The 27,261-nt window shown below is 37.9% G+C and overlaps 2 protein-coding genes across 3 annotated transcripts; both read right to left on the bottom strand.

Moving 5' to 3' along the window:
• Positions 1 to 14,202: 14,202 nt before the first annotated feature.
• LOC142514630 (uncharacterized) lies at positions 14,203 to 14,673 on the bottom strand. Its single transcript, XM_075619784.1, has one exon. It carries the CDS (start codon positions 14,671 to 14,673, stop codon positions 14,203 to 14,205), a length of 471 nt encoding a protein of 156 aa, XP_075475899.1.
• Positions 14,674 to 15,970: 1,297 nt separating this feature from the next.
• On the bottom strand, positions 15,971 to 24,055 carry LOC142512682 (LEAF RUST 10 DISEASE-RESISTANCE LOCUS RECEPTOR-LIKE PROTEIN KINASE-like 1.4). 2 transcript variants are annotated; one of them, XM_075619701.1, is made up of 4 exons: positions 22,994 to 24,055; positions 17,716 to 17,748; positions 17,300 to 17,635; positions 15,971 to 17,216 (listed from the first exon to the last, which is right to left on the bottom strand). In XM_075619701.1, exons 1-4 carry the CDS (start codon positions 23,835 to 23,837, stop codon positions 16,288 to 16,290), a joined length of 2,142 nt encoding a protein of 713 aa, XP_075475816.1. In that variant the 5' UTR covers positions 23,838 to 24,055; the 3' UTR covers positions 15,971 to 16,287. The 2 variants fall into 2 exon arrangements, with proteins under 2 accessions (XP_075475816.1, XP_075475814.1); XM_075619699.1 differs by having other exon boundaries at positions 17,716 to 17,754; positions 22,994 to 24,054.
• Between the last annotated feature and the right edge of the window lie 3,206 nt (positions 24,056 to 27,261).

Below are 27,261 nucleotides of genomic sequence, written 5' to 3'. Positions count from 1 at the left end.
GTGGGGAAATCAAAACCATAACAATTTGTCAAGTATTCACCTACTCCACTAACTCGAACATCCAATATAGGCAAAATGAAATAAATAGAGTAAATTACATACACTATCTTTGTAAAATATTGAGATTGCTTAAAATCCCCTGCGAAAAAAATTAATTCTCCATATTTTCAAGTTTTGAGTACGCGCATCCTCATGTTTTCAAAACTTGAATGCATACACATTTGTCCACACGTGTTTACGAGAACATGTGTGATCATGAGTTGAAAACACATAGCATTAATGGTCATGACAAAAATCTTGTTATTTCATAGCAATAACGTATGTAATGAACCAAAATATTAGCTTCATTATGTGATGCATTACGCACGAAGTCGTGGTTTTCACGTAGGCTTACTTTCACCAACACCGAAGGGACACAAGCTACTCCAAGAAGCTTCATCCGGAGACCAGCCAGCTAGCAGTCAACTATTGACGCGACGCGGACAGAACTCGGTGGAGCAAAAGTGAAGCATATATCTACGTGTGTACTAGCGATAGACCAGACCCTTTAGGGGGTGTGAAGATTGTTTCAAATATAAAAAATAAAAAAAATAAAAAATTAAGTGAACTTTTGAAGCAAACAAAATATTAAGTCTTCGTGATATGGTCCGACTTCTTTCCTTTTCTGGGATTCATCTGGCATCGTCATAACTTAAAATTAATATGGTCTTATCGAGGATTTTTTACTCGTGAAATCGATTGGTCGGCAAGGAGCCTGCCTATACACATGATATGAAAGTTAATTCATCTGGTACAAAAAGAGAGGAATTCGAACCCACTCTAAAGACAAAAAAAAAAAAAAAAAAAAAAACCAGTGAGACAAACTGAGCTACTAGCTCTGTCTCAATTCATCCCTTCTTACCCGTGTAATTGTGCATTCCAATGATGAGCCTGCAACATTACTACTATATTTTTTATAATTAAATATAAAATCAACAAGGTTGACTGATTCACCTCAATTTATTATTATTTTTTTTCTAATTCGAAGAATTAAATTAATAGTAATAAAAAATTACGTATATAATAATAATAATAGTATTAAATAAATAATAACAATAAAATTATTGTTAATAATAAATAAGAAATAAATTAGTACGAAATGATTTAATTATACGGATAATAAATAATAATAAAATAATAACAAAGAGAATGATGTGTTATAATAAATAAATGAATAAAAATTAAAAGAGTTAATTAATAATAATAAATATAATAAAATTAATTTTAGAAATAGTAACAAACAATAAGTTAAATTATAAAATAAGAAATTATTTCATATGATTGATTCTTTGATGATATTTCTTCCTTCTCAAAGAGTTAGAAATGTTGGTATTTCTTTATCAATATCTCATCTTCCCCCAAATGCTCGATTGATTTTTACCCCAAACTACTTGCCCAACCCGAGCTCCTTGGTAACTATAAAACCTAGGAAACCTTACATTTAGAGCCAGGAGTTTGTGGAAGAGCGAAATTTTTTCTCCCTCTTGTCTTGTTTCAATAGAGGACTTGGTAGCCTTCGGGTTGAGTGCCCCGACTGATGACCCTGTTTATAGGGCTATCGATGAATTTGTCGTCTCGGGTGCTCAACCCGATGCCATTTCCTTTCTCCTCTTTTCTTTCCTTTCGAATTTTTATTTTATTGTTTGACAGTTTTCTCGTTTTTTAAGATAATCCTGAGATACAAGAAGCCTTCGCCAAGATATGAGATGCTGAGAAGGCATCGGGAGAAAAGAGGTAAGAAGCCCAAAAGACGACTGCTGAAAAGAAAGCACTAGCCAAGAGGGTGGACAAAGAAGCCCAAGCAGCTGTTGAGACCCGGGAAACTGAGGAGAGGTTGGCTGCCGAGGCTCCAGAAAAAGCGACTGTTAGGAAAGGGGTTGAGAACAAGGCCACCATGACCCAGAACGAGGAGAGAGAATCCGGTCGTCCACTTTTCTCGAGAACTCTGAATAAAACACCCCCTCGTTCATCGGAAGCAGAAGGCCATGGTTGATCCCGAGATGGTCCTTCTGAGCAACACTAAGAAGACGGCCCTAGGCTCTAGCCGGACAATCGATTTTACCCTCTCTTCCTCAACACGAGCTCCTGTAGAGCAGCATCAGCCCAGCCCGCTAGGAGCCCAGGATAACCTTTACATGGATGTTCGGCCGAGATTAGACTTCTAAAGAATCAAACTTCTCATGCTGAAGAGGCTCTTGCCTGGACCCCAATCACAAACTGTTCGAGGGCACTTCTCTGACTTTCTCGGTGAGCATTTCTGCCTTGTGTTTTTCCTCATAATATCAATTATAATTTCTGTGGCGCCTCAAACCTCGCCACTTAATCATACAATATGTGACGTCATATGCATAAAAATTTTCTTTTCCACGACGTAATAATATAATGCATATACGACAAAATAGTGCAATCACCACACTATCTACGTCAATGCAGCAGAAACAGTATAATAAATACACACGTACAACTCAAGTAAGACAATAAGCTATATTGTTTCTATCTACTATCAACTACATGACTATTTGACTAGACACACCTAGTCTTTCACCACTATCCTGTCTAACAGCATAGTCCTGTAACCTTTCCAACAGAAACAGCCCCCAAAGGGTGAGCATATACAACAATCATCATCGCAATACATAACAGTTATATTAACAACATAAGATATAACTGAAATGATAACAGAAATACCCCCTTTGTCGTTTCTGGACAATCAGCCATCAACTACCTCAACAACATCACACTGCAACAATAACATCGACGATACGTCGCACCCCAACTCCGGCGACAACAATATCGTCGAACGAACAATAGCATCGACGATACGTCGCACCCCAACACCGGCGACAGCAATATCGTCGAACGAATAACATCCACGATACGTCGCACCCCAACTCCGGCGACAGCAATATCGTTGAACGAATAACATCAACGTGACAACATCAACGAGACGTCTCCCAACAACGATAGTCAACAATATCAACAATAATAAACAACAACAAATATAATATCAAATCACCCAATTCCGGTGATTTATCATCGTTCAACGCAATACTATTCATCAATACTGAACAATAACAACATATGCTCGTACGTCAGCACGTACCTGATAATCGAGTATATATATCAAATATGGCTATTTCTTTGATCCTGAGGCTTGTGATGTATCTAAATAATTCAAAAATAATTATCAGATCATTGTCACCGTATCAACACAGTTATAACAGCCTCAATATATAACATCAAATAGCCCAACAACAATTAATTCAACAAAATATAAAACTCGATTATAAATTATTATCGCTCAACAATTTAATATTCTGGTGTATTTAATTCACAATACTACCATCAAATACACCCTAATTAATTTAACATCAAATAATATGCTATTTTACAACATCCGTCAAATTGCGAAAACTTTATATCAACGTGTAGCCTATACTTCGTAGACTCCGAATATATAATCAGAATTAATAACAGCTGACAAACAACTCACCAATTTCAATTCAACAATTAAAAATCCCTAATTATAATAATTTAGGAATAGTTCAAAACAACAACATAATAATCTTCTCTACTTCGTTAAAATCATACACTATTCAATACTCTTCAATTTCAGTATGATTTAACAATTTATCAGATTTATTCCAGAAATCGACGAATTTCAAACATCACCAAAAATATGAAATTTATACCTCAAATCGAAGACCTCATGTCAACGATCCCAAAACTGAAGTCGGTTCGTCGATTGGATAAACCGATAAGTCGCACGATCGAAAAGAAAATCAAAATTCTATTTTCTCTCCTAACCCTCCTCTCTCGTTCTCTCTGTTCAAATACCTTATGCCAAAATGAATGAAACTCACGTGAGTTTCATATTTATCATCTTTTCTTTTTTTTTTTCTTTTATATTATATTATATTAATAAAAATAATAAAATATAATATAATTTATAATATTTAAAATTTTTAACTTTTTAACACCGGTATATCCCTTTGGATCAGTCAAACGATCAAATTTTTCAAAACTCAAAACATGAAACTTCTATATCTTTGAGTTTTCTACGTTATATCCAAATTCAAATCATTTGGATTTCATATGACCAAAATATGTCATATTTTCCTCTTTAAAATTAATTAATTATTTAGTAATCTCACATTACTAAATCAACAACTTGTAATATTTACTTCAGGCATTACATTTCTACCCCCCTTAAATGAATTTCGACCCCGAAATTAATCAACAACAGTAATAACATAGATAAATAAAGATACGTCATACCAGCAGAATAAGTAGGGGTAGAGCTCCCTCATATGCCGCTCTGTCTCCCAAGTGGCCTCTTCGACACCTCTATGCTCCCACTGAACCTTCACCATCGGTATAAGCTTACTACGAAGCTTCCGTTCAGATCGATCCAAAATACAAACTGGTCTCTCAACATAAGACACGTCAGGATCTAACTGAACATCAGAAATATCCAACACATGTGAAGGATCCGGCTCATACTTCTGCAAAATCGACACATGAAACACATCATGAATACAAGATAAAGATGGAGGTAGAGCCAATCGATAAGCCAAAGTGCCTATCCGCTGCAATATCTCATACGGGCCAACATACCTCGGTGCCAACTTTCCTTTCATACCGAATCGCACTGTGCCACGAAAAGGAGAAACTTTCAAAAATACTCGATCGCCCTGCTGAAACTCTAAGAGTCTTCGTCTTTTATTTGCATAGGCGGCCTGTCTATCTTGAGCTGCTTTCAATCGCTGCTGTATCAATTTTACTTTCTGTTCCATCTCATGAATCATATCAGGACCGGTAACTGCAGCTCGATCAACATCATCCCAGTATAACGGAGATCTACAACGTCTCACATACAATGCCTCAAATGGAGCCATCTGAATACTACTCTGATAACTATTTTTATACGCAAACTCTACCAATGGAATAGATGATTGCCAAACAGATTTAAAATCCAGAACATAAGCACGCAACATATCCTCCAGCGTCTGACTAGTACGCTCAATCTGACTATCTGTCTTGGGATGATAAGCTGTACTCAATCTCAACTCTGTCCCCATCGCAGTCTGCAATCCTTCCCAAAATGAGAAGTAAATCGAGGATCTCTATCAGATATAATAGACACTGAAATCCCATGCAACCGTACAATCTCTCGTATGTACAACTGTGCCATCGTCAAGTACGTACTACTCATGCTATAGGGTATAAAATGTGCAACTTTCGTCAATCGATCAATGATCACCCAAATAACATCAATAGTTCCAGTGCTTCTTGGCAAATGAGTCACAAAATCCATCGATATGTGCTCCCATTTCCAAGTCGGTACTTCTAAACTCCTCAATTCACCTCCCGGCCTTTTCCTCTCAGCTTTGATTTGTTGACAATTGAGACATCGACATACAAAATCAATCACATCACGTTTCATTCCTTTCCACCAAAACTGAGAGCGTAGATCCTTATACATCTTCTTGCCACCAGGGTGGATAGAATATCGACTGCAATGTGCACGCCGCAACAGGTCTTGGCGCAACTCAGATATATCATGAACTACCCATCTATCATTCATCCTCAAATTGCCATCATCAGCCACTCTAAAACGAGTATCTTGTTTCTAAGAAACTAACTCCTTCCATTGCTGAACTCTCTCGCCTGTCATCTGTGCATCACGAATTCAACCATATATATCAGGTTCAGCTAATAAGGTAGATACCTGGATAGGAGTCGTCGAGATATCAAAATCATATCCCAAGGAAGACCAAGACATCATCATAGCTGATAAACGACTCACATCCTCTGCAGTACAACTCACTTTACGGCTCAATGCATCAGCTGTAAGATTGGCTCGACCCGGATGATATTCAATCTCACAATCATAATCCTTCAGCAAATCTAGCCATCGTCTTTGTCTCATATTCAACTCGGTCTGTGTAAACAGAAATCTCAAGCTCTTATGATCAGTATAAATCGTAAACGAGGTACCATATAAATAGTGTCGCTATATCTTCAAGGCAAAGATAATGGCTGCCAACTCCAAGTCATGCACAGGGTACCTTGTTTCGTGTGGTTTCAGTTGTCTCGAGGCATATGCCACAACATGTCAATCCTGCATCAAAACACATCCTAAACCATGTAATGATGCATCAGTATAAACAACAAACCTCTCGTTTTCTGTAAGAATTGATAACACCGGTGCATTCGTCAGTCGATGCTTCAACTCCTGAAAACTCCTCTCACATGCTTCAGACCACTGAAATCGCACACCTTTCTGGGTCAACTGTGTCAAAGGTCTAGCAATCTTTGAAAATTCCTCGATAAATCGACGATAATAGCCTGCTAAACCCAAGAAACTACGGATCTTTGGTACAGATATAGGTGCAGACCACTGTAACACGGCTTCGACCTTCGTTGGATCAACTGAAATCCCATCTCTCGATATAACATAACCCAAGAAGACCACTCAATCCAACCAAAACTCACATTTACTGAGTTTGGCATACAACTGTCTATCTCGCAACACCTGTAACACTGAACGCAAATGCCCTGCATGCTCAGCCTCACTCTTGGAATATATCAATATATCATCAATAAACACAATAACAAACTGATCGAGATAAGGCTGAAATACCCTATTCATCAAACTCATAAACACAGCTGGATCATTTGTCAACCCAAACGACATAACCAAAAACTCATAATGCACATATCTGGTCCTGAATGCTGTCTTCTAAATATCCTCCTCTCTAACTCGTATCTGATGATATCCTGACCTCAAATCAATTTTCGAATATATCGAGGTTCCCTGCAACTGATCAAACAAATCATCAATACAAGGGAGGGGATATTTATTCTTAATCGTTACCTTATTCAGCTGTCGATAGTCAATACAAAGCCGCATCGTCCCATCTTTCTTTCTCACAAAATAAGACTGGTGCACCCCAAGGCGATACACTAGGGCGAATGTATCCCTTGTCCAACAAGTCCTGCAACTGGGCTTTCAACTCTCTCAACTCTGCTGGTGCCATTCTGTAAGGAGTACGAGAAATAGGGGAAGGACCTGGCATCAACTCAATCCCAAACTCCACCTCACGAACTGGTGGGAAGCCTGGAATCTCATCAGGAAATACATCGGCAAACTCAGCAACTACAGGTATCTCCTCTATTCCCACCTTTTTCTTCTTCTCTGTCACATCTACAACATAAATAAGATAACCCTCATGTCCATGCTCCAATAACCGAGACATCCGGATAGCAGATACAAACGGAACACGGGGACGAGAACCCTTCCCATAAAATGTCCAACGCTCTTTCTCATTTGTATAAAAATATACTACTCAATGATAACAATCAACAGTCGCACAATATCTCCTCAACACATTAATTCACATAATACAATCAAAATCAGTCATCTCTAGAATAATCATATCAGATCTCAGCTCATATCCCTCATAAGAAATAATACCATCTGATATCATAGATACAACTGATATATCAACTCCAGAAGGTGTCGAAACAGAAAGAGGCATAGACAATGGAGACGAGCGCATATGATGCTCAATCACAAACCTCTTCGATATAAATGTATGCGAGGCACCGGTATCAATAAAAATATAAGCAGGATAAGAACACAAATAACACTTACCCGCTATCATCTCCTCTCGTGCCTCCTCTGCCTGCTCTCGTGTCAAAGCATACACCTGTGCCTGAGGCGGACCAGCTCCCTGCATACGTGGCTGTCCTCCAGAAGGTCGTGGTGTAAACTGTTGAGGTTGTCGTCCTCCTCTCTCTGAGGATCTACCTCTAGCACTCCTAGGCTCTCGCTGTCCCTCACGACTAGGACACTGTCTCGCCAGATGACCAACACCGCCACACTCAAAACAGGTGATCTCGGTCTGTGTACACTGTCTGATCAGATGAGGTCCCCCACAACGAAAACATCTCACTGCTCTGGACTCTCCTCTCTGCCCCTGAACAAACTGAGAACTTCCCCCACGACTCTCAACACGTCGTGAATCAAATCGACGCTTCCCAGATGATGCCGAAGAAGAAGATGAACCCTTCTGATATTTAAAAGAATGTCACTGTGGTCGTAATGACTCCCTAGTCGGCTCTGATAATCGTCCCTGAGCCCCAAACTCCTGCATCATCAACGCAGCCATCTCAGCTCTCGTCACTGCATCCTCAAATGATACCGGGTTGTTTGACTGCACACGATCAAATAACTCTAACTTCAATCCTTTCTAGAAATGCCTCATCTTAGCATGAACATTCGTAGCAACATGTGGCACATATTTCAACAATGCAGAATATCGAGTTTCATACTCAGCAATAGACATACTACCCTGTCAAAAATCCTCAAATTTTCTTTCTCTTTCTTTTGTCTGGCTGTTATAGAAAAATATTTATCAAGAAAACGAGACCGAAACACATACCAATCAACAGTACGTCCCTGAGCTCTCAATCCGACCTCAGTCGTCTGCCACCACAATAGTACATTCCTCGAAAGCTAAAATGTAGCCAATCGTAACCAAGCAGATCTAGCACACGGAGCGGTCACAAATATCTGCTCTATCATCTCAATCCACTCCTCGGCTCGCTCACTAGTCTCAAAACTATCAAATCTCGGCGGAAGATAACTGCTGAACTGTGCCAAAGTCAACTCACCAGGCAATAAAGGCTGATCTGCAGGTGCCTGTCCCATAGGAGGAGGTGGCAATGGATTCATATGTTCAAACCCACTGTCAACCTCTTCTGTTTCCTCGTGTGGATGTACCTGTTCTCTAGCTGCCATCACTGGAAATCAAATTGCTAATAATAACATTTAACAATTACAATCAAGTAATCATCATCATACCTTTCGCACGAAAGCACACGCAACTAAAGAACAATCAATCACATCGAGAAATCATCAATAACAAGTCAAATGCACAGACACACGCAGATAATATCGTCATCCAACTCCCTCATCACAAACCCAACTCCTAACCATCCCAGACATCTAACATATGCTCTGATACCACCAATTGTGGCGCCCCAAACCTCGCCACTTAATCATACAACATGTGACGTCATATGCATAAAAATTTTCTTTTCCACGACGTAATAATATAATGCATATACGACAAAATAGTGCAATCACCACACTATCTACGTCAATGCAGCAGAAACAGTATAATAAATACACACATACAACTCAAGTAAGACAATAAGCTATATTGTCTCTATCTACTATCAACTACAGGACTATTTGACTAGACACACCTAGTCTTTCACCACTATCCTGTCTAACAGCATAGTCCTGTAACCTTTCCAACAGAAACAGCCCCCAAAGGGTGAGCATATACAACAATCATCATCGCAATACATAACAGTTATATTAACAACATAAGATATAACTGAAATGATAACACAAATACCCCCTTTGCCGTTTCTGAACAATCAGCCATCAACTACCTCAACAACATCACACTGCAACAATAACATCGACGATACGTCGCACCCCAACTCCGGCGACAGCAATATCGTCGAACGAACAATAGCATCGACGATACGTCGCACCCCAACACCGGCGACAACAATATCGTCGAACGAATAACATCAACGATACGTCGCACCCCAACTCCGGCGACAACAATATCGTTGAACGAACTACATCAACGTGACAACATCAACGAGACGTCTCCCAACAACGATAGTCAACAATATCAACAATAATAAACAACAACAAATATAATATCAAATCACCCAATTCCGGTGATTTATCATCGTTCAACGCAATAGTATTCATCAATACTGAACAATAACAACATATGCTCGTACGTCAGCACGTACCTGATAATCGAGTATATATATCAAATCTGGCTATTTCTTTGATCCTGAGGCTTGTGATGTATCTAAATAATTCAAAAATAATTATCAGATCATTGTCACCGTATCAACACAGTTATAAAAGCCTCAATATATAACATCAAATAGCCCAACAACAATTAATTCAACAAAATATAAAACTCGATTATAAATTATTATCGCTCAACAATTTAATATTCTGGTGTATTTAATTCACAATACTACCATCAAATACACCCTAATTAATTTAACATCAAATAATATGCTATTTTACAACATCCGTCAAATTGCGAAAACTTTATATCAACGTGTAGCCTATACTTCGTAGACTCCGAATATATAATCAGAATTAATAACAGCTGACAAACAACTCACCAATTTCAATTCAACAATTAAAAATCCCTAATTATAATAATTTAGGAATAGTTCAAAACAACAACACAATAATCTTCTCTACTTCGTTAAAATCATACACTATTCAATACTCTTCAATTTCAGTATGATTTAACAATTTATCAGATTTATTCCAGAAATCGACGAATTTCAAACATCACCAAAAATATGAAATTTACTCCTCAAATCGAAGACCTCGTGTCAACGATCCCAAAACTGAAGTCGGTTCGTCGATTGGATAAACCGATAAGTCGCACGATCGAAAAGAAAATCAAAATTCTATTTTCTCACCTAACCCTCCTATCTCGTTCTCTCTGTTCAAATACCTTATGCCAAAATGAATGAAACTCACGTGAGTTTCATATTTATCATCTTTTCTTTTTTTTTCTTTTTCTTTTATATTATATTATATTAATAAAAATAATAAAATATAATATAATTTATAATATTTAACATTTTTAACTTTTTAACACCGGTATATCCCTTTGGATCAGTTAAACGATCAAATTTTTCAAAACTCAAAACATGAAACTTCTATATCTTTGAGTTTTCTACGTTATATCCAAATTCAAATCATTTGGACTTCATATGACCAAAATATGTCATATTTTCCTCTTTAAAATTAATTAATTATTTAGTAATCTCACATTACTAAATCAATAACTTGTAATATTTACTTCAGGCATTACAATTTCTCTCATCTTATCTTTTGTTTACAAAGGACCTCCAAATGCTTATAATTGTCTGTTAAGGGGTCGCTTCCGTGGCCAAACTAGAAGCTAGTCAGGCCCAGGTTAAAAGTGAAGTTCATGTCCGAGTTAAAGACGAATTGGAGCGGGCCTCTGAGCTACACAATGAGACAGTAATAGGGCTTAGGACGATTTCTAAGGCGGCCTACCAACAGTTGGAAGAGTACCAGACAAACTTGAAAAAAGCTCAAATAGAGGCCGATGCTGAACTTCGGAAGCGTGAGTCAAATTCCTTGAAGAGCTCGATAGTCACAACGCCTGGGTCGACGAAACAAATTTTGCCCTGGCTGCCATGCGGCGGTGTGAGGAGGAATGGTAGACTTCGTTCCTTCAGTCAAAGAGTTCAAAGTAGCGGTTGAGGACAAGGCCGACTCCTTCTTCCGAATTGGCTTCGATAAGTACTAGGAGCAGTTTGAAGAGGTTGTCTTCTCCCGGAGGATAGTAAAGGCTTTACAGACTTTGACCGAGCCATCAAATCGCTTTCAAAGGATGAGAAAGGGGCAGGAGGGGAGGATCTTGACGTTGTAGGGTCCGAGGGCACGACTAATGTATAGTAGTCTTATAAATTTTTATTTTATTTTTCGGCTTTAGAGCCTTGTTTTGTACTTTTTTGATAAATAATTTTTTTTTTAAACTTTTGCTAGATTTCTTCTTTTTTCTATAGTTTCAAGTAGACTAGACTAAGATTTTTTCCCATAACTGTGAACCCAGAATCGATGCATGTACTAAGGTGCTCAGGCAAATGATCATGGTGTGTGAACGAAGACATGACCCATGATCCTCTAAGTCCTATTACGCTGATGGGCTAAGCAGAGAGCCCGAGCTCACTCGAGCATGTGCTGGTCTGATCAGCTTCTCTGGTTGTTGCAAACTCGATGACGGTTTATGAAAGAAAATTTCTTTCACCCAGGATGGTTCTTACCCCGGCTTCCCTATCTTTTCGATCCATCTCCCGCCTGAGTCCCAAGATGACTCGATGACCCGGGCACTTCCCGAGATATCACTGTATATTCATTTTCGTAATTTCAACTACATCTCTTTGTTTCTCGGTGATATTTATATGCTCATAAATGTCTTCACGGAAATAATTTCACTCAATTGGGAAAATCTAAAGGCAAAATTTTTTTTTCTCCAGCCACTTCAAGGAATACATTATGCGAAGAATTCATATGTTTCTTTTGTTGTTCCAATTCGTGTCAAATTTTGTTCAAACAAGCGCTGTTGACACAAATTATTAATAATTAAACGTACTAAATACTACGTATAAATAAAATATAATAAATTACAGTTAAAAACATTTGAATCCTCCTTTTTTTTTAAAAAAAAAAAACACACACACACACACATATATATACACATACTATTTTATGAAGTTTGAGTACCCTATAGAAACTACTTTAGTCCGAATTGATTATGCAAATAAAAAATTACATATACAAACGCAAAATAACATTTGCTTCTAATACTTTTGGACAAAAAAGTCAAGACGCCCACGTTGCTTTTTTAAACCGCTCAACCAGTCCATGCCTCCATCTCTGTTTCCTTAAACGTTATTCTCTGATTTTCTCAAAATCATAAAATTATGTTTGCTCAATTTATTACATCTCATCTTGGTAAGATCTTTTTCTTTGGTTTTTCGATTTCGAAGACGCATGTATGATTGAGATTTGTATTGTATCAAGTATTGTATCAATTGAAACAAATATTGTTGCTTGGAATATTTCTGTTTTAATTTGAATTATACCATAATACATATGTTTTGTTTAGATAAAAATGAACAATAGAGTCTGAGTACAATTGTTTTGTATTTAGTCTCAGTATTCACTAAGTACTTGACATAGAGTATGTCTTTTGTGAGACGGTCTCACAGAACTTTATTTGCGAGACGGGTTGACCCTACCCATATTCAAAATAAAAAAAGTAATACTCTTAGCATAAAATGTAATATTTTTTCATGGATGACCTAAATAAGATATCCGTCTCACAAAATACGACTCGTGAGACCGTCTCACGTAAGGTTTTGCTTGAGTTTTTGCCCTTGACATAATGTGACATCCCAAAGATATCTGCATTCAGAAAATATTTCTAACATGTATAACATGGTGTGCTTGATCGCTATTATATATCAACCACGATAAGCAATCAAAATAATTTATAAATATATATTTCATAATCGATCAAAAGAATTTTTTTTATTAAAAAAATAGATGAATAGAATAATTCGTTTGTTTTGTAGTTGGCTTGGGTGAAATAAGCAATAAATCCGATGTTTGTTTGTCCTCTAATGACATAGGAATGCCACTTGCGCGAATTTGGTGCCTTGATCACAACCACATTGGACGGTTCAGATTCGCAGATGTGTTTCCGAGAAAGATTCTGCAATTTTTCAGTCTTAAAACTCCGTATTTTCTTTTTCGTTTTTTTTTCCCAATATATATTGCTCTATCACATATCGTAACTTAAAATATTTATATATTAACGAAATATAGTAAAACTAAATAATTTATGTCTTCTTAAAAGGATTTACATATGTATATGATATTTATGGTCAAATTTGAGATATGTCTTGCATTTGCTATTTGACTTGAGTGACTTCATGCGTTCCTAACATTAGATATTCTGCACATGCGATGCGTGTGTGTACAATCTTTTTATCATTATGGATGAACTAAAATGAAATTTGACAAATTATGAAAAGATTAAATAATATTAACAAAGTGTAATATTAATATCTTATAAAGGTAAAATTGAAAGAAAAAGTTAGTGTCTTTCATAGATAGTTAATATCATGTCCTCAACTTTAATAAAATAAAATAGATTTGTTGGTAAGTGCGTATCCATCCAAACCTCTTATTAAAGCCGGTCCATCAGGCCGGACCTGTACATCAATTTCATTTGTCATTAATTAACTTATCAATGGGATAAACCTTGAATGCGTCATTAACTCATTGCGAGAAAATTAATTTAATCCAATGGTTTAGAGGATATAGAAAATTTTTCCAAATTAACTTTCGAATCTATAATAAAAATCTTAAAATTCTATATCATATAATAACATTGAATTGCTGAAAAATTGTCAAATAGGGGTGTGGATTCAGATTAGTATCTTGATTTTAACTTGAACCAAACAATTTCACACAATTTTCCAAAGAGTTAATTACTCAGGTATAGCGACGAGCACAGGTCGCCAAGCTCTTCTCAGCAACCGCTGCCGAAACGTGGCCGTAATTGGCCGCACCATACGAGCCCCATTCCCTCTAACGCCATGACCCGAGCCTCCTCCCCCGCCGCCGGATTGGGTAAACCCGTCCCTCACATTCTCCGAAACACTACCTCCGAACGCCGGTGGCGACAGCACAAACAAATCCTTCAACTTCTGGCGGACAGAAAACTCACCCCCTTTCTCCAGAGCGCTCCCCTCGTCACTGCTCCCTTTCCGATCCGTCGAGCTCATCTCACCACGCTGCACCCGTCTCCTCCCGTCGTTTCCTCCACCCCGACCGAGAAGCATTCGAAGAGTCTTCCTCCGGCGGAGGTGGATTACCGGGCTCGCAGCAGGGCTCCTCGTCGGACTCCCCGCAACCGCACACTGGGTGGCTAACAGCTTAAACTTCTGCAGAGTAGACATCCCCTATCTCACCAACTTCTTCCTATCCGGGTAGAATCAAAACAACCCCACGATTAACAAAACAAAACATACAACAGGACATTAATTTGAAATCTTCAAGGGAAAAAGCTGAAGGGACAGGAAAAGCAAGATCTGGGTATGTTGTGAAGAGGACTCAGCCATGGAATAATCCATTCAAAAAGGAGAGGAAATTGAAAGAAAGGGATCAGATAAAGGAGGAAAGACAGCAAGTGGGGGTGGAAGAAAGGGAAAGAACGATAGTGCAGAGGGAATATGATACAGAAACGGCCAACGGGGCTTGGAATTGGCTATAAATACGAGAACAAGCGAACGGGGTCTGAATGCTGAATCCTATAACATTATGACACGTGGCTGGATTTGTTTTCTGGGTCCCACTTTGGTTTTCCATAATTTTTTTAGTTACTTTGACCGAGAATTAAATAAGTTTGCCATTCTTGTCATGTTAGCACAAATCAAGTGGAGATAATGTTAATTTTGTAAATCGAGACAAAGTGAGAGATTCAAGACATGAAATTCTTTTATTATTTCGTGAATGAAAGAAGACAAACAAGGATAACATGTAATGCATTAAGGACAAGGGCGATAATCGACCCGAAAGAGTCGAGGGTTCGTATATTGAGACAAAAAGAGCCTAATTACACATGCAGTAGCGTAAAAATTACTTAAAACTAAAATCAAGTCATGCATATAATTATAGCCCTTGTTGGGATTGTCATAAAAAAACATTGGTAATAATTATGAACTCACTTTTTGGTACTCAATTCTAGGACGCTGACAAAGGAGTTGTTTTGTTGCTCTAATGTTAATTAAAAACAAATAATTGATGGCTGGCGTGAACTCGGAAGCACTTGATTTTGGGCAGACCATGCCTCGACTGGGTTTCAAATTTCAAGAAATGTGAACTTATCATCGCTAATTTTCCAATCCAAGTTATTCAAATTTGTAATCAAATACTATAAGAATGAAGTTTTGAAAGATACAAAACAATAATGTTTTAACGTCTACTTCATCTTCATCATTATTCAATAAATATTTGATAAGCAAATTTAAATTTCAAATATAGATAAGGTGTTGATTTATACAAATATTATTGTCGTCGAACTTTTAATAAGTGCTTTGGAGAAAGTCCTTGTATTTCAAACCTTCATCAATGAAGCAATTAAACTAAAAACGGTCCATTTCTAAGGAAAGAGAACAAAATACTACAAACTAGATAAGCACTTTGATTTCAAGAAGCCAAATTTGGCTGATTAATTAATGGTTGCTGAAATGATAATAACCAAACAGAAATTCAATTATTCATTCACATCTCTTACCAAGAATTGCAACTTGCAAGTAGTCTATCAAAAGCAGAAGCATAAATATGTCCTCCAATGGTGGTTTAGTACATGTAGAAAACACTTTTACCAGAAACAAAAACTGGTTATAACATGAAGTCAAACCTCCGAATATTTACAGTCCCGTGAAATTTACTGTCAAAACAATGTAATGTAGCAGAAGCTTTAAAATGTTCGAGTGTGTGGCTGTATAATTCCTAACCAAGTATCACAGGATATGTTGCTAATATAAACACCAAACAGATGAAACAATGGCTCACACACTAGAATCGGGAGTTGAACTGCTGTTCCATTTGAAAACTGAATCCGGCGACACAGGGTGGTTGACGGCACCCTTGAGAAGCACTGTATCGTCGTCCACCAATACGTCTACTATTTCGACCCTATCGACGTTCAAATCCTCGTTCTGAATCCTTCTCAAAGCTTCGAGCACATCTCCCATGGAGGGCCTCATATCCCTCTCTTGTTGTAAGCACTGAAAAGCCAATTCTGCGACCAGTGTGACCAACCTCCTGACAATACTATTTGTCTCAAATCCAAGACTTGCGTCCACCAGCTCGCTCAAGTTACGATTTTGAATCTTGTTGATAGCCATGTTGGCCAAGTTGATATCCTGGCGGTGTCTATTGGTATCCACGGCTTGTAAAGACGATATAAGTTCGATCAGCATCACTCCAAAGCTATAGACATCGCTTTTTTCGGTGAGTTGGAAGCACTGATAGTACTCAGGGTCGACATAGCCAGGCGTTCCTTGTGGGGCAGTAGACACATGAGTTACATCAGCGGGGAACAATCTTGACAAACCGAAATCAGCAACTTTTACATTGAAATCGTTGTCTAGAAGGACGTTGTTGGTTTTCACATCTCGATGAATGATGTCTGATCTGTGGAGATAAGCGAGTGCATCTGCAGTTTCAATAGCAATTTTCAACCGAATCTGCCAAGAAAGTGAACCTGATTTGGAACGATTTCCATGCAGATGATCAGCCACTGTTCCATTTGGTATATATTCATAAACTAGCAATAGGTCCCGACTTCGCTTGGATGTGCATCCATATAGCATCACAAGGTTTGGGTGTCGTAACTTTGTTAAAATCTCGACTTCATTCATGAACTGATCGACACGCTTCACATTGTTCTCGTATAAACGTTTAACTGCAACAGCACGGCCATCCGGTAGATTCCCTATTTCACAAAAAAAAACGAGCTCTTATATCTGATAAAGATCGGGTAAATTTCCACTTCAGAAAAGGGCTCAGTGCTTATACCATAATATACGGTACCAAAACCTCCATCTCCAAGTTCTCTAGAGGAATCAAAATTATCAGTGGCTGCTTCAAGTTCAGCATAGCTAAAGAGATACGCACCAAAGTAAGTACTGCCTCCGCCAAGTTCAGATTTTGATGTTGGATATGAAGGGATGCTTCTGGTGAAACTTGTTGAATATGGAGTAGAGACACCTTTGCTTGAAGGGTGAGTGCTGGTTTCTTTGCTAGTATTTTGGGCAGGTTTGCCTGCGATGCGTTTTTTTCTCTTCGCTCTATAGTGGAAAATTAACCATCCAACAATAATACCAGCAAGAGCTGCACCGCCTAGAGCTGGACCTGAACAGCAATACAATGTTTCAAGACAAGTGCATGTCGTGAAAGAAACGGAATTTTGTTCTATTGAGTAATAATCTTACCAATTATCTTTCCTGTGTTATTCGAACTATTTCCTGAATCTGCGATTCCAAATTAATGGTTAATATATGAGAGCATAAAACCAGAAGAAAATTGGTGATAATATAAACAAAAGAACATAAATAAATAAAGAATTGAACAATTATCACTACCAAGGAAAATTTTTGTACCCACTTAATGATACAGTTGTTTAGAGTTATCTCCATATGGAAGATGTGTTGGGAAATTATCCCGAAGCGATGCCAACCACGATGATAATATAGTGCCGAAAAATTGCGGAATAAAATAATCAACAAGGACACAAAGATTTACGTGGTTCACCCAAGATAGGCTACGTCCACGGAGCACTGCAACTTTTATAACCGGAAAAATATTACAACAAGTGTATACATCAATACACTAAATATCTCACACTCCCAAACCCGAGTATACCGAGAAAATAATTTCTCTAACTCACACAAGAGAATTCCCGCACTCAAGAAAAAATACACTCTTTTTTTTCTATGCACTCTCTTTTTATCAAAGTTAAAAGGTTTTGGATTTTGGGATACTAAAAGCAAACAAGGAAGACTCAATTTATAACAAAATTCTTAAGCCAACTTTGAAAGAATCACGATGTGGGATTTGTTATTTTTAATATTTTAATTAATGTGGGCCCCACCCACATTTATTAAAATCTCACCTAACAATTCTCCCACTTGAAGACTTGATTTCAATCATGTCTGCCCACCATCAGTGCAGCAGCTCAAACTTTCTTTTTTTAGTCCGACTGAAGTTGAACACAACTTCAGTTTGTCAATGGTTACTGTCTTTGTGAGCATATCGGCTGGGTTCTTACTTCCAGGAATCTTCTCCAGCATCAAGATTCTATCTTCCAACACTGATATGATGAAATGGTACCTAACCTGTATATGATTTGTCCTAGCATGATAAACAGGATTTTTTTGCTAAATGAATAGCACTCTGACTGTCACAGTGTAACGTGCTATCTTCAAGCTTCTGACCCAATTCTTCCAGAAAGGATCTCAACCATATCATCTCCTTGCTAGCTTCTGTAACTGCTACATACTCAGCCTCAGTAGTCGAAAGCGCAACAACCTTTTGCAGCTTAGACACCCAGCTTACAACTGTACCAGCTAATGTGAACACATATCCAGTAGTACTTTTTCTACCATCCAGGTCACCACCCATATCGGCATCGACAAAACCCTGTAAGCCCAATTTTGACCTCCTGAAGCATAAAGAACAACTAGCAGTACCTTTCAAATACCTGAGAATCCACTTAACTGCTTCCCAGTGTTGCTTTCCTGGATTACTCATAAACCTGCTCACAACTCCCACTGCATGTGCTATGCCTGGTCTTGTACACACGATTGCATACATGAGGCTTTCGACAGCAGAAGCATAAGGAACCTTATTCATATAAGCCTTCTCCTGCTCCGACGATGGTGATTGTGCTTTGGTTAGTTTGAAATGACTAGCCAAAGGAGTACTAACAGATTTAGCTTCATTCATATTAAATCTGTTAACCACCTTTTTCACGTACTCTTCTTGTGATAACTTCAAGAATCCATTCACCCGGTCTTTTAAGATCCTCATTCCAAGGATTTGCTTTGCAGCACCCAAGTCCTTCATGGCAAATTCCTTTGATAAATCTTTTTTCAGTTTATCAATTTCTTCCAGACAAGCTCCAGCTAACAGCATATTATCTACATATAGCAGTAGTATGATATAAGAACCGTCAAACTTTTTCACATAACAGCAATGATCAGCTTGACACCTTAGGAAACCATTATTACTCATAAATCCGTCAAACTTCTTGTACCACTGTCTTGGAGCTTGTTTGAGACCGTACAAGCTCTTCTGAAGTTTGCACACCATTCTTTCTTTTCCCCGTACTTCAAAGCCCTGTGGCTGCTTCATATAAATTTCTTCATCTAGGTCACCGTGAAGAAACGCAGTCTTTACCTCCAACTGCTCCAAATGTAAGTCTTCCTTCGCCACTAGTCCAAGTACTGTCCTGATAGTGGTTAATTTAACCACCGGAGAGAAAATCTCGGTGTAATCAATTCCTTCCCGTTGTTGGAAGCCTTTACAACAAGTCTTGCCTTGTACCGCTTGCTACCATCATGCTCTTCTTTTAACCGGTACACCCACATGTTATGTAACGCCTTTATGCCTTGCGGAAGTTCTGTCGACTCCCACGTTTGATTGGATGACAGTGAATCCATCTCATCTTCCATGGACAACTCCCACTTGGTTGAATCATCATTTTGCATTGCCTCTTCATAGGTCTCCGGTTCACCTTTGTCTGTCAGCAAAATATAGTGAAGTGCAGGGGAGTATCTCTCAGGTGGTCTGATGGTTCTCAAAGATCTCCTGAGTTCAATCATCGAAGTTTGTGGGTCATCATCTTGTGCAGTTTCTTCTCCATCTTCCTGGTTACTGGTTTTCGATTCATTCACATGAATATATGTCAATGGCACTTCATCAGTCTTCTTGACTTCAGGACATTCATCTCCAGCTCCAATGTCTTACTTGTCCTTGTACAGAAGCTGCTCATTAAAGATTACATCCCTGCTCCGAATGATCTTCCGATTTTGGTCATCCCAGAAACGATAACCAAACTCATTATCTCCATAACCAATAAAGAAGCACTTCTTTGATTTCGGATCAAGTTTTGTTCGGCTTGCTGAATCAATATGAACATAGGATAGGCATCCAAACACTTTCAAGAAAGAAAGGTTTACTTCTTTGCCGCTCCAAACCTCTTCGGGTATTTTGCAGTCAAGCGGTATCGAAGGTCCTCTGTTGATCAAATATGCTGCAGTGTTAACAGCATCAGCCCAGAATGATGTTGGCAATCCAGAATGCAATCTCATGCTCCTTGCTCGTTCATTCAAGGTCCTGTTCATCCTTTCAGCTACACCATTCTGTTGAGGTGTACCAGGAATGGTTTTCTCCATCTTGATCCCGTTCTGTGCACAATATTTTTTAAACTCATCATCTTCATATTCTCCACCATTGTCAGACCGTAAGCACTTCACCTTCAAGTTGGTCTCATTTTCCACCATGACTTTCCACCTTTTAAAGGTCTCGTAAACATCAGATTTATTTTTCAGAAAATAAACCCAAACTTTTCTACTCGAATCGTCAATGAATGTGACATAATATCTCGAGCCTCCAAGGGATGTCACAGGAGATGGTCCCCATACATCAGTATGAACCAGCTTCAACTTTGCTGCTTTTGGTTCTCTACCGCCTTTTGAAAAACTCACATTCTTCTGCTTTCCAAGGATACAGCTTTCACATAGTTGGTGTTCAACAGTCTTTAATTCTGGTAGCTTTCCTTTTGACACCAACATCTTCATTCTCTTCTCACTCATATGTCCAAGTCTATAATGCCATAGACTTGAATTGGCTCCAGCATCCACAGCTGCTAATGTGTCTCTGCAACTGGAAGTCATATACAGTGTTCCAGTTTTCTTTCCTCGAGCAACAATCATGGCTCCTTTGTTCACTTTCCAGGAACCATCACCGAAGGTCACATTGTGGCCTTCATCATCCAGCTGTCCCACCGAGATCAGATTGCGTGTCAATTTTGGTACATGTCTGACTTTGTTGATTTTTCAGACAGATCCATTTGACATCTTCATCCGTACATCACCCATACCAACAATTTCCAAGGGTTTTCCATCAGCCAGGAAAACTTTTCCGTAATCGCCAGCGATTTAATTATAAAATACATCGCGATCACCAGTGGTATGAAACGAAGCTCCCGAGTCCATAACCCAAGAATCAACAGGGCTTTCCATGGATAATAGCAGAGCATCATGTACTTCCTCAGTGACAGCATTGGCATTATTCTTCGTTGATCTGCAGTTCTTTTTCAAGTGATCAGTTTCACTACAGCTCCAGCACTTCAAATTCTTTTCAAAGTTGTTTTTGTCTTTTCCATTTCTTGATTTTGATCTACCGCGCCATCGGTTGGAACTCCTTTCACCACTCCTGCCTCTTTCTCTGTTATCAAGATTTAGAGCAGATCTCGATGATGTTGCTTCACCCGAGTCTTTCCTGCGAACTTCTTCAGCAAGGATTTGATCTCTAACATCATTGAGTTGTAGTTTCCCTTTTCCAACAGAGTTGCTAACCGCTGCCCGCATCGGTTCCCAATTGTCTGGTAAAGACGCCAGAAGAATAAGTGCCCGAATCTCATCATCAAATTTGATGTCCACCGATGTCAGCTGAGAGACAATCGTGTTGAATTCATTTATGTGTTTTGCCACCGAAGCACATTCTCCCATCTTCAAGTTGAATAACTTTTTCATGAGATGTACGTTGTTGTTTGCTGATGGCTTCTCGTACATGTCCGATAAAATGGACATCATCTCTTCTGTGGTTTTTGCCTCCGCCACGTTATGTGCCACATTCTTCGTTAGGGTCAGTCGTATCACACCTAACACCTGTCGGTCAAGGAGCTCCCAATCATCATCCTCCAACTTTTCTGGTTTCTTTCCTGATAGAGGTTGATGCAGCTTCTTACTGTACAGATAATCTCTTATCTGTAACCGCCAGAACGAAAAATCTGTTCCGTCGAACTTTTTGATTCCCGATCCATCATCTCCGGCCATCGCTTCTCTAGCCTTAGCAAAAAATCTAAAAAATCTTTTCTGATGTGGAAGATAAGACAAAGCTGCAACCACAGAGCATACTCAGAATTTTTAAGAATTTTCACAACATGGCTCTGATACCAGTTGTTGGGAAATTACCCCGAAGCGATGCCAACCACGATGATAATATAGTGCCGAAAAATTGCGGAATAAAATAATCAACAAGGACACAAAGATTTACGTGGTTCACCCAAGATAGGCTACGTCCACGGAGCACTGCAACTTTTATAACCGGAAGAAATATTACAACAAGTGTATACACCAATACACTAAATATCTCACACTCCCAAACCCGAGTATACCGAGAAAATAATTTCTCTAACTCACACAAGAGAATTCATGCACTCAAGAAAAAAATACACTTTTTTTTTTCTATGCACTATCTTTTTATCAAAGCTAAAAAGCTTTTGATTTTGGAAAACTAAAAACAAACAAGAAATGTTCAATTTATAACAAAATTCTTAAGTCAACTTTGAAAGAATCACGACGTGGGATTTGTTATTTTTAATATTTTAATTAATGTGAGCCCAACTCACATTTATTAAAATCTCACCTGACAAGATGATCCTAAAACATATTGAGACAATGATAAAGAAACAGAGTCCCGTACCTTTTCCATTTCCAGTGTTATTGCAAGTAAAGGGATAAGTTCCATTACTGCAGTAGCAAGCGAAAGATTCTGAATTTTGATTAAACCCACACACACCACCCGATTCCTTACAATCCTGGCAGTTGCTATTATTCGCCGACCACTGGATCGAAAACCCGCTTTCCAGGGTGTTTCCCGTCAAGAGCCTTGCTAAAACGCTGGCTGCAGTTTGGTTCACTGGAACAAAGATATTGCTAGAACAATTTAAAGAGCTTCTCAGATCAACAGCTGCTTCAGGTGTCGAAACCATGGAAAAGCCATACTGGCCGCAAGTGAATATAAAAAAAGCTGGTATTTCCGAAGGCTGTGGCTGAGTCTGAGACGAAATTCCGCTGCATCCATAGTTCAGAGAGATATTCTGATCATTAGAATTTGAAGAAAAACTGAAAAGATCGGAATTTAAGGTGGTGTTGTAGAGGGGGTATGGGCAAATGTTGTTCCATAAATCTTCTCTCGCTACTTCGAGACTGTACGTATTGTTATCGACACTCAATACCCTATACGATAGTGGCATGATGGTGATCCGAGGAACGTCTGTCTGGCAGTCGAGTTCGAAGCCTGGGTATCCACAATACGCCGGCCGATCATTTCCATAAAAGGGATATTTCATATCTTGTTGGTTGGCGCATCGAAATGGTTGGCTGCACGTTTGGTACGACGCATCAGCTTCACAGATACCACCCTGGATTTGTGACAGTAGGAGGATTACAAGGATCATGAAGAAAGATTCTCGGTCGAGTTTCGGGCTCATCACTTTCGTTGGTTTTCTTGTCGAAGGGAAGGGATCATGGCGAGAATTTGACATCAGAAAAGGTTGAATTGTGTTTAACGCGGAGTCTGGGAATTGACAAATACTTCCATTTTAGCGTAGTTTTTCAACCAAATAGTAGCTTCTTTTTGGGAAAAAAATTGGTGGCCGACTCATTCAAACGGAAGAAAGCACTGTGTATTTGAATGTGACTGAAATTACATAAAAGGTAACAATGAGTCGAATTCTTATTTTTAGACAAAACTAACCCCCTCGATATAAACTAACATATATTTCTTTTTCAGACTTGACAATATTATTCAATTGGATCCATCACGTTCGCGTTAAATTGGAGTCCTTTTTTTGTAATTTATGGGAGATTATTCAAAGTTGTTAGGTAGAAAGCCAACAATCAAGACTAAACAGGAACTACAGTTCAAAAGCAGTATGAACGTTCTGGAAGTGGGAATTATAAATAATTGATAGACATGGGCGGAGCTAGGTTAGGGGCTAGGTTGGGGTCTAGCCCCACCTAATTTTTTTTAAAAAAATAATAAGTATGTTTTATTTTAAAAATTCGTTGACTAGTCCAATCAATTTTCTCTTTCTTATTCCCTCTATGCATTCTTTGTGGCATCTCCATTCTTCTCCCTCAAACCATCACAATTTTCGTTACTTGAAACGGTCGTAACTTCATCGTCGGTCGTCGATTTTCAAAATCGATTGTAGATTCGGAAAGCCCGCGACATAAAATTTCTTTTAATACCAAATTTTTGAAGTTTTTTTTTTTCGTCTTGAAATCGGCCATCGCCTATCGGTCATGGTTTTCAACGGAAATCTTGAAAAAATCTTAATGTTAGACTTACTACAGCTCATTCTTGTTGCTTTAAGTTAGATTTCGAATTTTTAAGTTAATTTCAGATTTTAGTGTTTCGAAATTTGGGTATTTTGGTTCTCTAGAATTCCAATAATTGATATATGTTAAATTGATGATTGTAGGTACTATATTTGAGTCGATTGGAGGTATTGATATTTTTTCAGAATTTATTTGGGCATTATTTCGAATTTTCAGATTTTATATTGGGGATTTTCGATTTTTAGTGTTGATTATTTATTATTTGGATGTTTAGATGCTATAGAAAATATAAATGCAAATTTATGGAATTTTGTAGGATTTTTTGAAAAATTCAGAATTATGTAAATGGGATTTTCGAACTTATAAGGCTGTAAAAATTTTATATGTAAATGTATTATACCTTATGATTGTCAAATGTTAACTTCGGGAATTGTTTTGGAATAATTATAATTGTTCAAGGTTTATTAAAGTAAACTAACAATTATTTAGTGTCGGTAACGTTGATTTGATTTAGTTAGCCATAATAAGTTAAATTAAGAAAAATCGAATAGCACAACTTCAGTAGTGTTTTAGCTCCATGTTTTTGATGGTATTAAATATTAAATACTCTTGTTCTATGTTTTCATGAAGTCAATGTTTACATTTTTTTATTTTAGATTTTTTAGTTAATTATTTAATTTATTAAATACAGTATGAGACGGAACCAGCCCCAAGTAATTTTGAATCCTATCATAGAGCCATCTTGCAACACGTTTATATTTATTTACACGGCAAATGAACATCTACTCTAACCCCAATAATTCGGATACAGATCCTGGCATCTTGACTACTATACACTTCTTCGTTCAAAAGCCAATCCTCCATGAGGGCTGGAGCTTGAACACGTAACTTTTGATGTTAGACTTTGGCTATCAACATGATTTCTAGATCGGACAATCCCCATTCGACCAACTGTTCAACGATTTATAATTTATATAATTGAAGAAGTTTGGATCTGATAATAATTTTAGAGTAGACAGTTCGTCACTCGAGCCAAGGTTGCCATTGTTGGAGGGGCCAACATGTTTTACGCCAATAGGAGTTCTCTCCCATTGGCCATCATATATAATCATGCTCTTGAAAATATGTTTATTTTGAGCCAATACGCAATCAGCATAAAACTTTCCCAAACCAGCAATCGATAAGCCATTGGCACTAATTCATTCTTGTCACCATTTTCGTAGATTTAAATACCCAAAAAAAACTAAAGATTTCATACAGATAGATCAGGTTGTGAGATGACTGACTAGGTCATGCTGTTTGATCTCCAAAGCCTCTGAACAAATCTTCCTCATCATACGATAGAAAGACAAGAGATCAAATAGCAGATCCATAGACATTTTCCCCATCAAATTTCTTGCCAAATTCTCCTTTTCTTCTCTCAAATTCGGTCTCTCCAAGTAGAAAGATCCATTCCTTATCGTCGCACCCATCTGCAGTAATCTTGCCTCTTGTTGCGGACTCAGAGCCTTATTCGTCCGCAAATCAAGAATTTCAAGCCCTTTCCAAGACATCAATAATTATAAACCGAAACCTCGCGTTCCCAATTCTCGAAACAATTACTAAACCATTGATCTGTCGGCGTATTCTCTACAATCGTAACTGGATGATAATTATTATAATCCATGTGCACTATTCTCTCTGCTTTTCTGATACATTTTTTGTCAATTCTTTTCCAATATTTCAGTAAAGGGTGCCCCACAAGCCACATTTAGGATTTGGGGACCTTTGTGTAACTAGCATGCGAACGGCGGATTTCTTCTAATTCCTCCATGGATAAATTCGACATTTCGGATTCATAATGGGATGGATCGATGTCTTCTTCTTCGCAAAGAAGAACTCCATCAGTCGGCTCTGAACTTTCTAGCAACATGTGAATTCCGGGCCCGACCCGTGGAATGATAACAGGCACCCACCATTATTTGCAATCAGCAAAAAAAATTTATGCACTTCGTAGCGTTAGTTTTATATTAAAATTTCATCTAATTATTAAGAATCTCTTCTTAGCAAAAAAAAAAAAAAAAAATTCACCTCTATGTAATTTAAAATACCGATAATTTTATAGGAAAAAAAATCATATATGACATTTCCTTGTGACATCCTTTGTCCAATCAATAATTGGTTTGCCATATGTACCAAATTGCAACGGTCACACTAATGAAATTCTACATGTGTTAATGTTAAAGGAAATGACACAGATGATTTCTTACCATTATTTTATACATTTATCACTAAGATCTCAAATTTAGTACGAGATTTCGAATTCACGACTCAATTATAACACATCTTGGCCCAACTAAATGAAAAAGAAAAAATCTTTTCTAACACAGACTATTTATTTATTTTTTTTTGAACAAGTTTTAAAAAAAATCTTTTTTTTTTCAATATTTAGTTTTATTTGATGTTATTGACCACTTAATTTTATTTAATTTTCAAGTACAACAAGCCACAAATTTCTATGATTGGGCCCACAAGCCCATCTTATTTATATGCATATTCTAGAAACAATATATTATTTTAGTGTTGAATTTGTTCCTTGTTACGTGACAAAAAGAATGGAAATAGAAAAACGTGGAATGAATCGCA

This window comes from Primulina tabacum, chromosome 1 (assembly GCF_025594145.1).
Source record: "Primulina tabacum isolate GXHZ01 chromosome 1, ASM2559414v2, whole genome shotgun sequence".
NCBI lineage: Eukaryota > Viridiplantae > Streptophyta > Magnoliopsida > Lamiales > Gesneriaceae > Primulina > Primulina tabacum.
This window is presented reverse-complemented; position numbering and strand designations above follow the sequence as displayed.

Bases quoted from the DNA above. Each gene is read 5' to 3' on its own strand.
- LOC142514630 (XM_075619784.1), bottom strand. From the start codon at position 14,673: ATGTCTACTCTGCAGAAGTTTAAGCTGTTAGCCACCCAGTGTGCGGTT.
- LOC142512682 (XM_075619699.1), bottom strand. From the start codon at position 23,837: ATGTCAAATTCTCGCCATGATCCCTTCCCTTCGACAAGAAAACCAACG. The intron at 17,636-17,715 runs GTAAGATTATTA...ATTGCTGTTCAG, and splicing joins TAACACAGGAAAGATAATTG to GTCCAGCTCTAGGCGGTGCA. The intron at 17,217-17,299 runs GTATAAGCACTG...TTTGTGAAATAG, and splicing joins TTTTGGTACCGTATATTATG to GGAATCTACCGGATGGCCGT.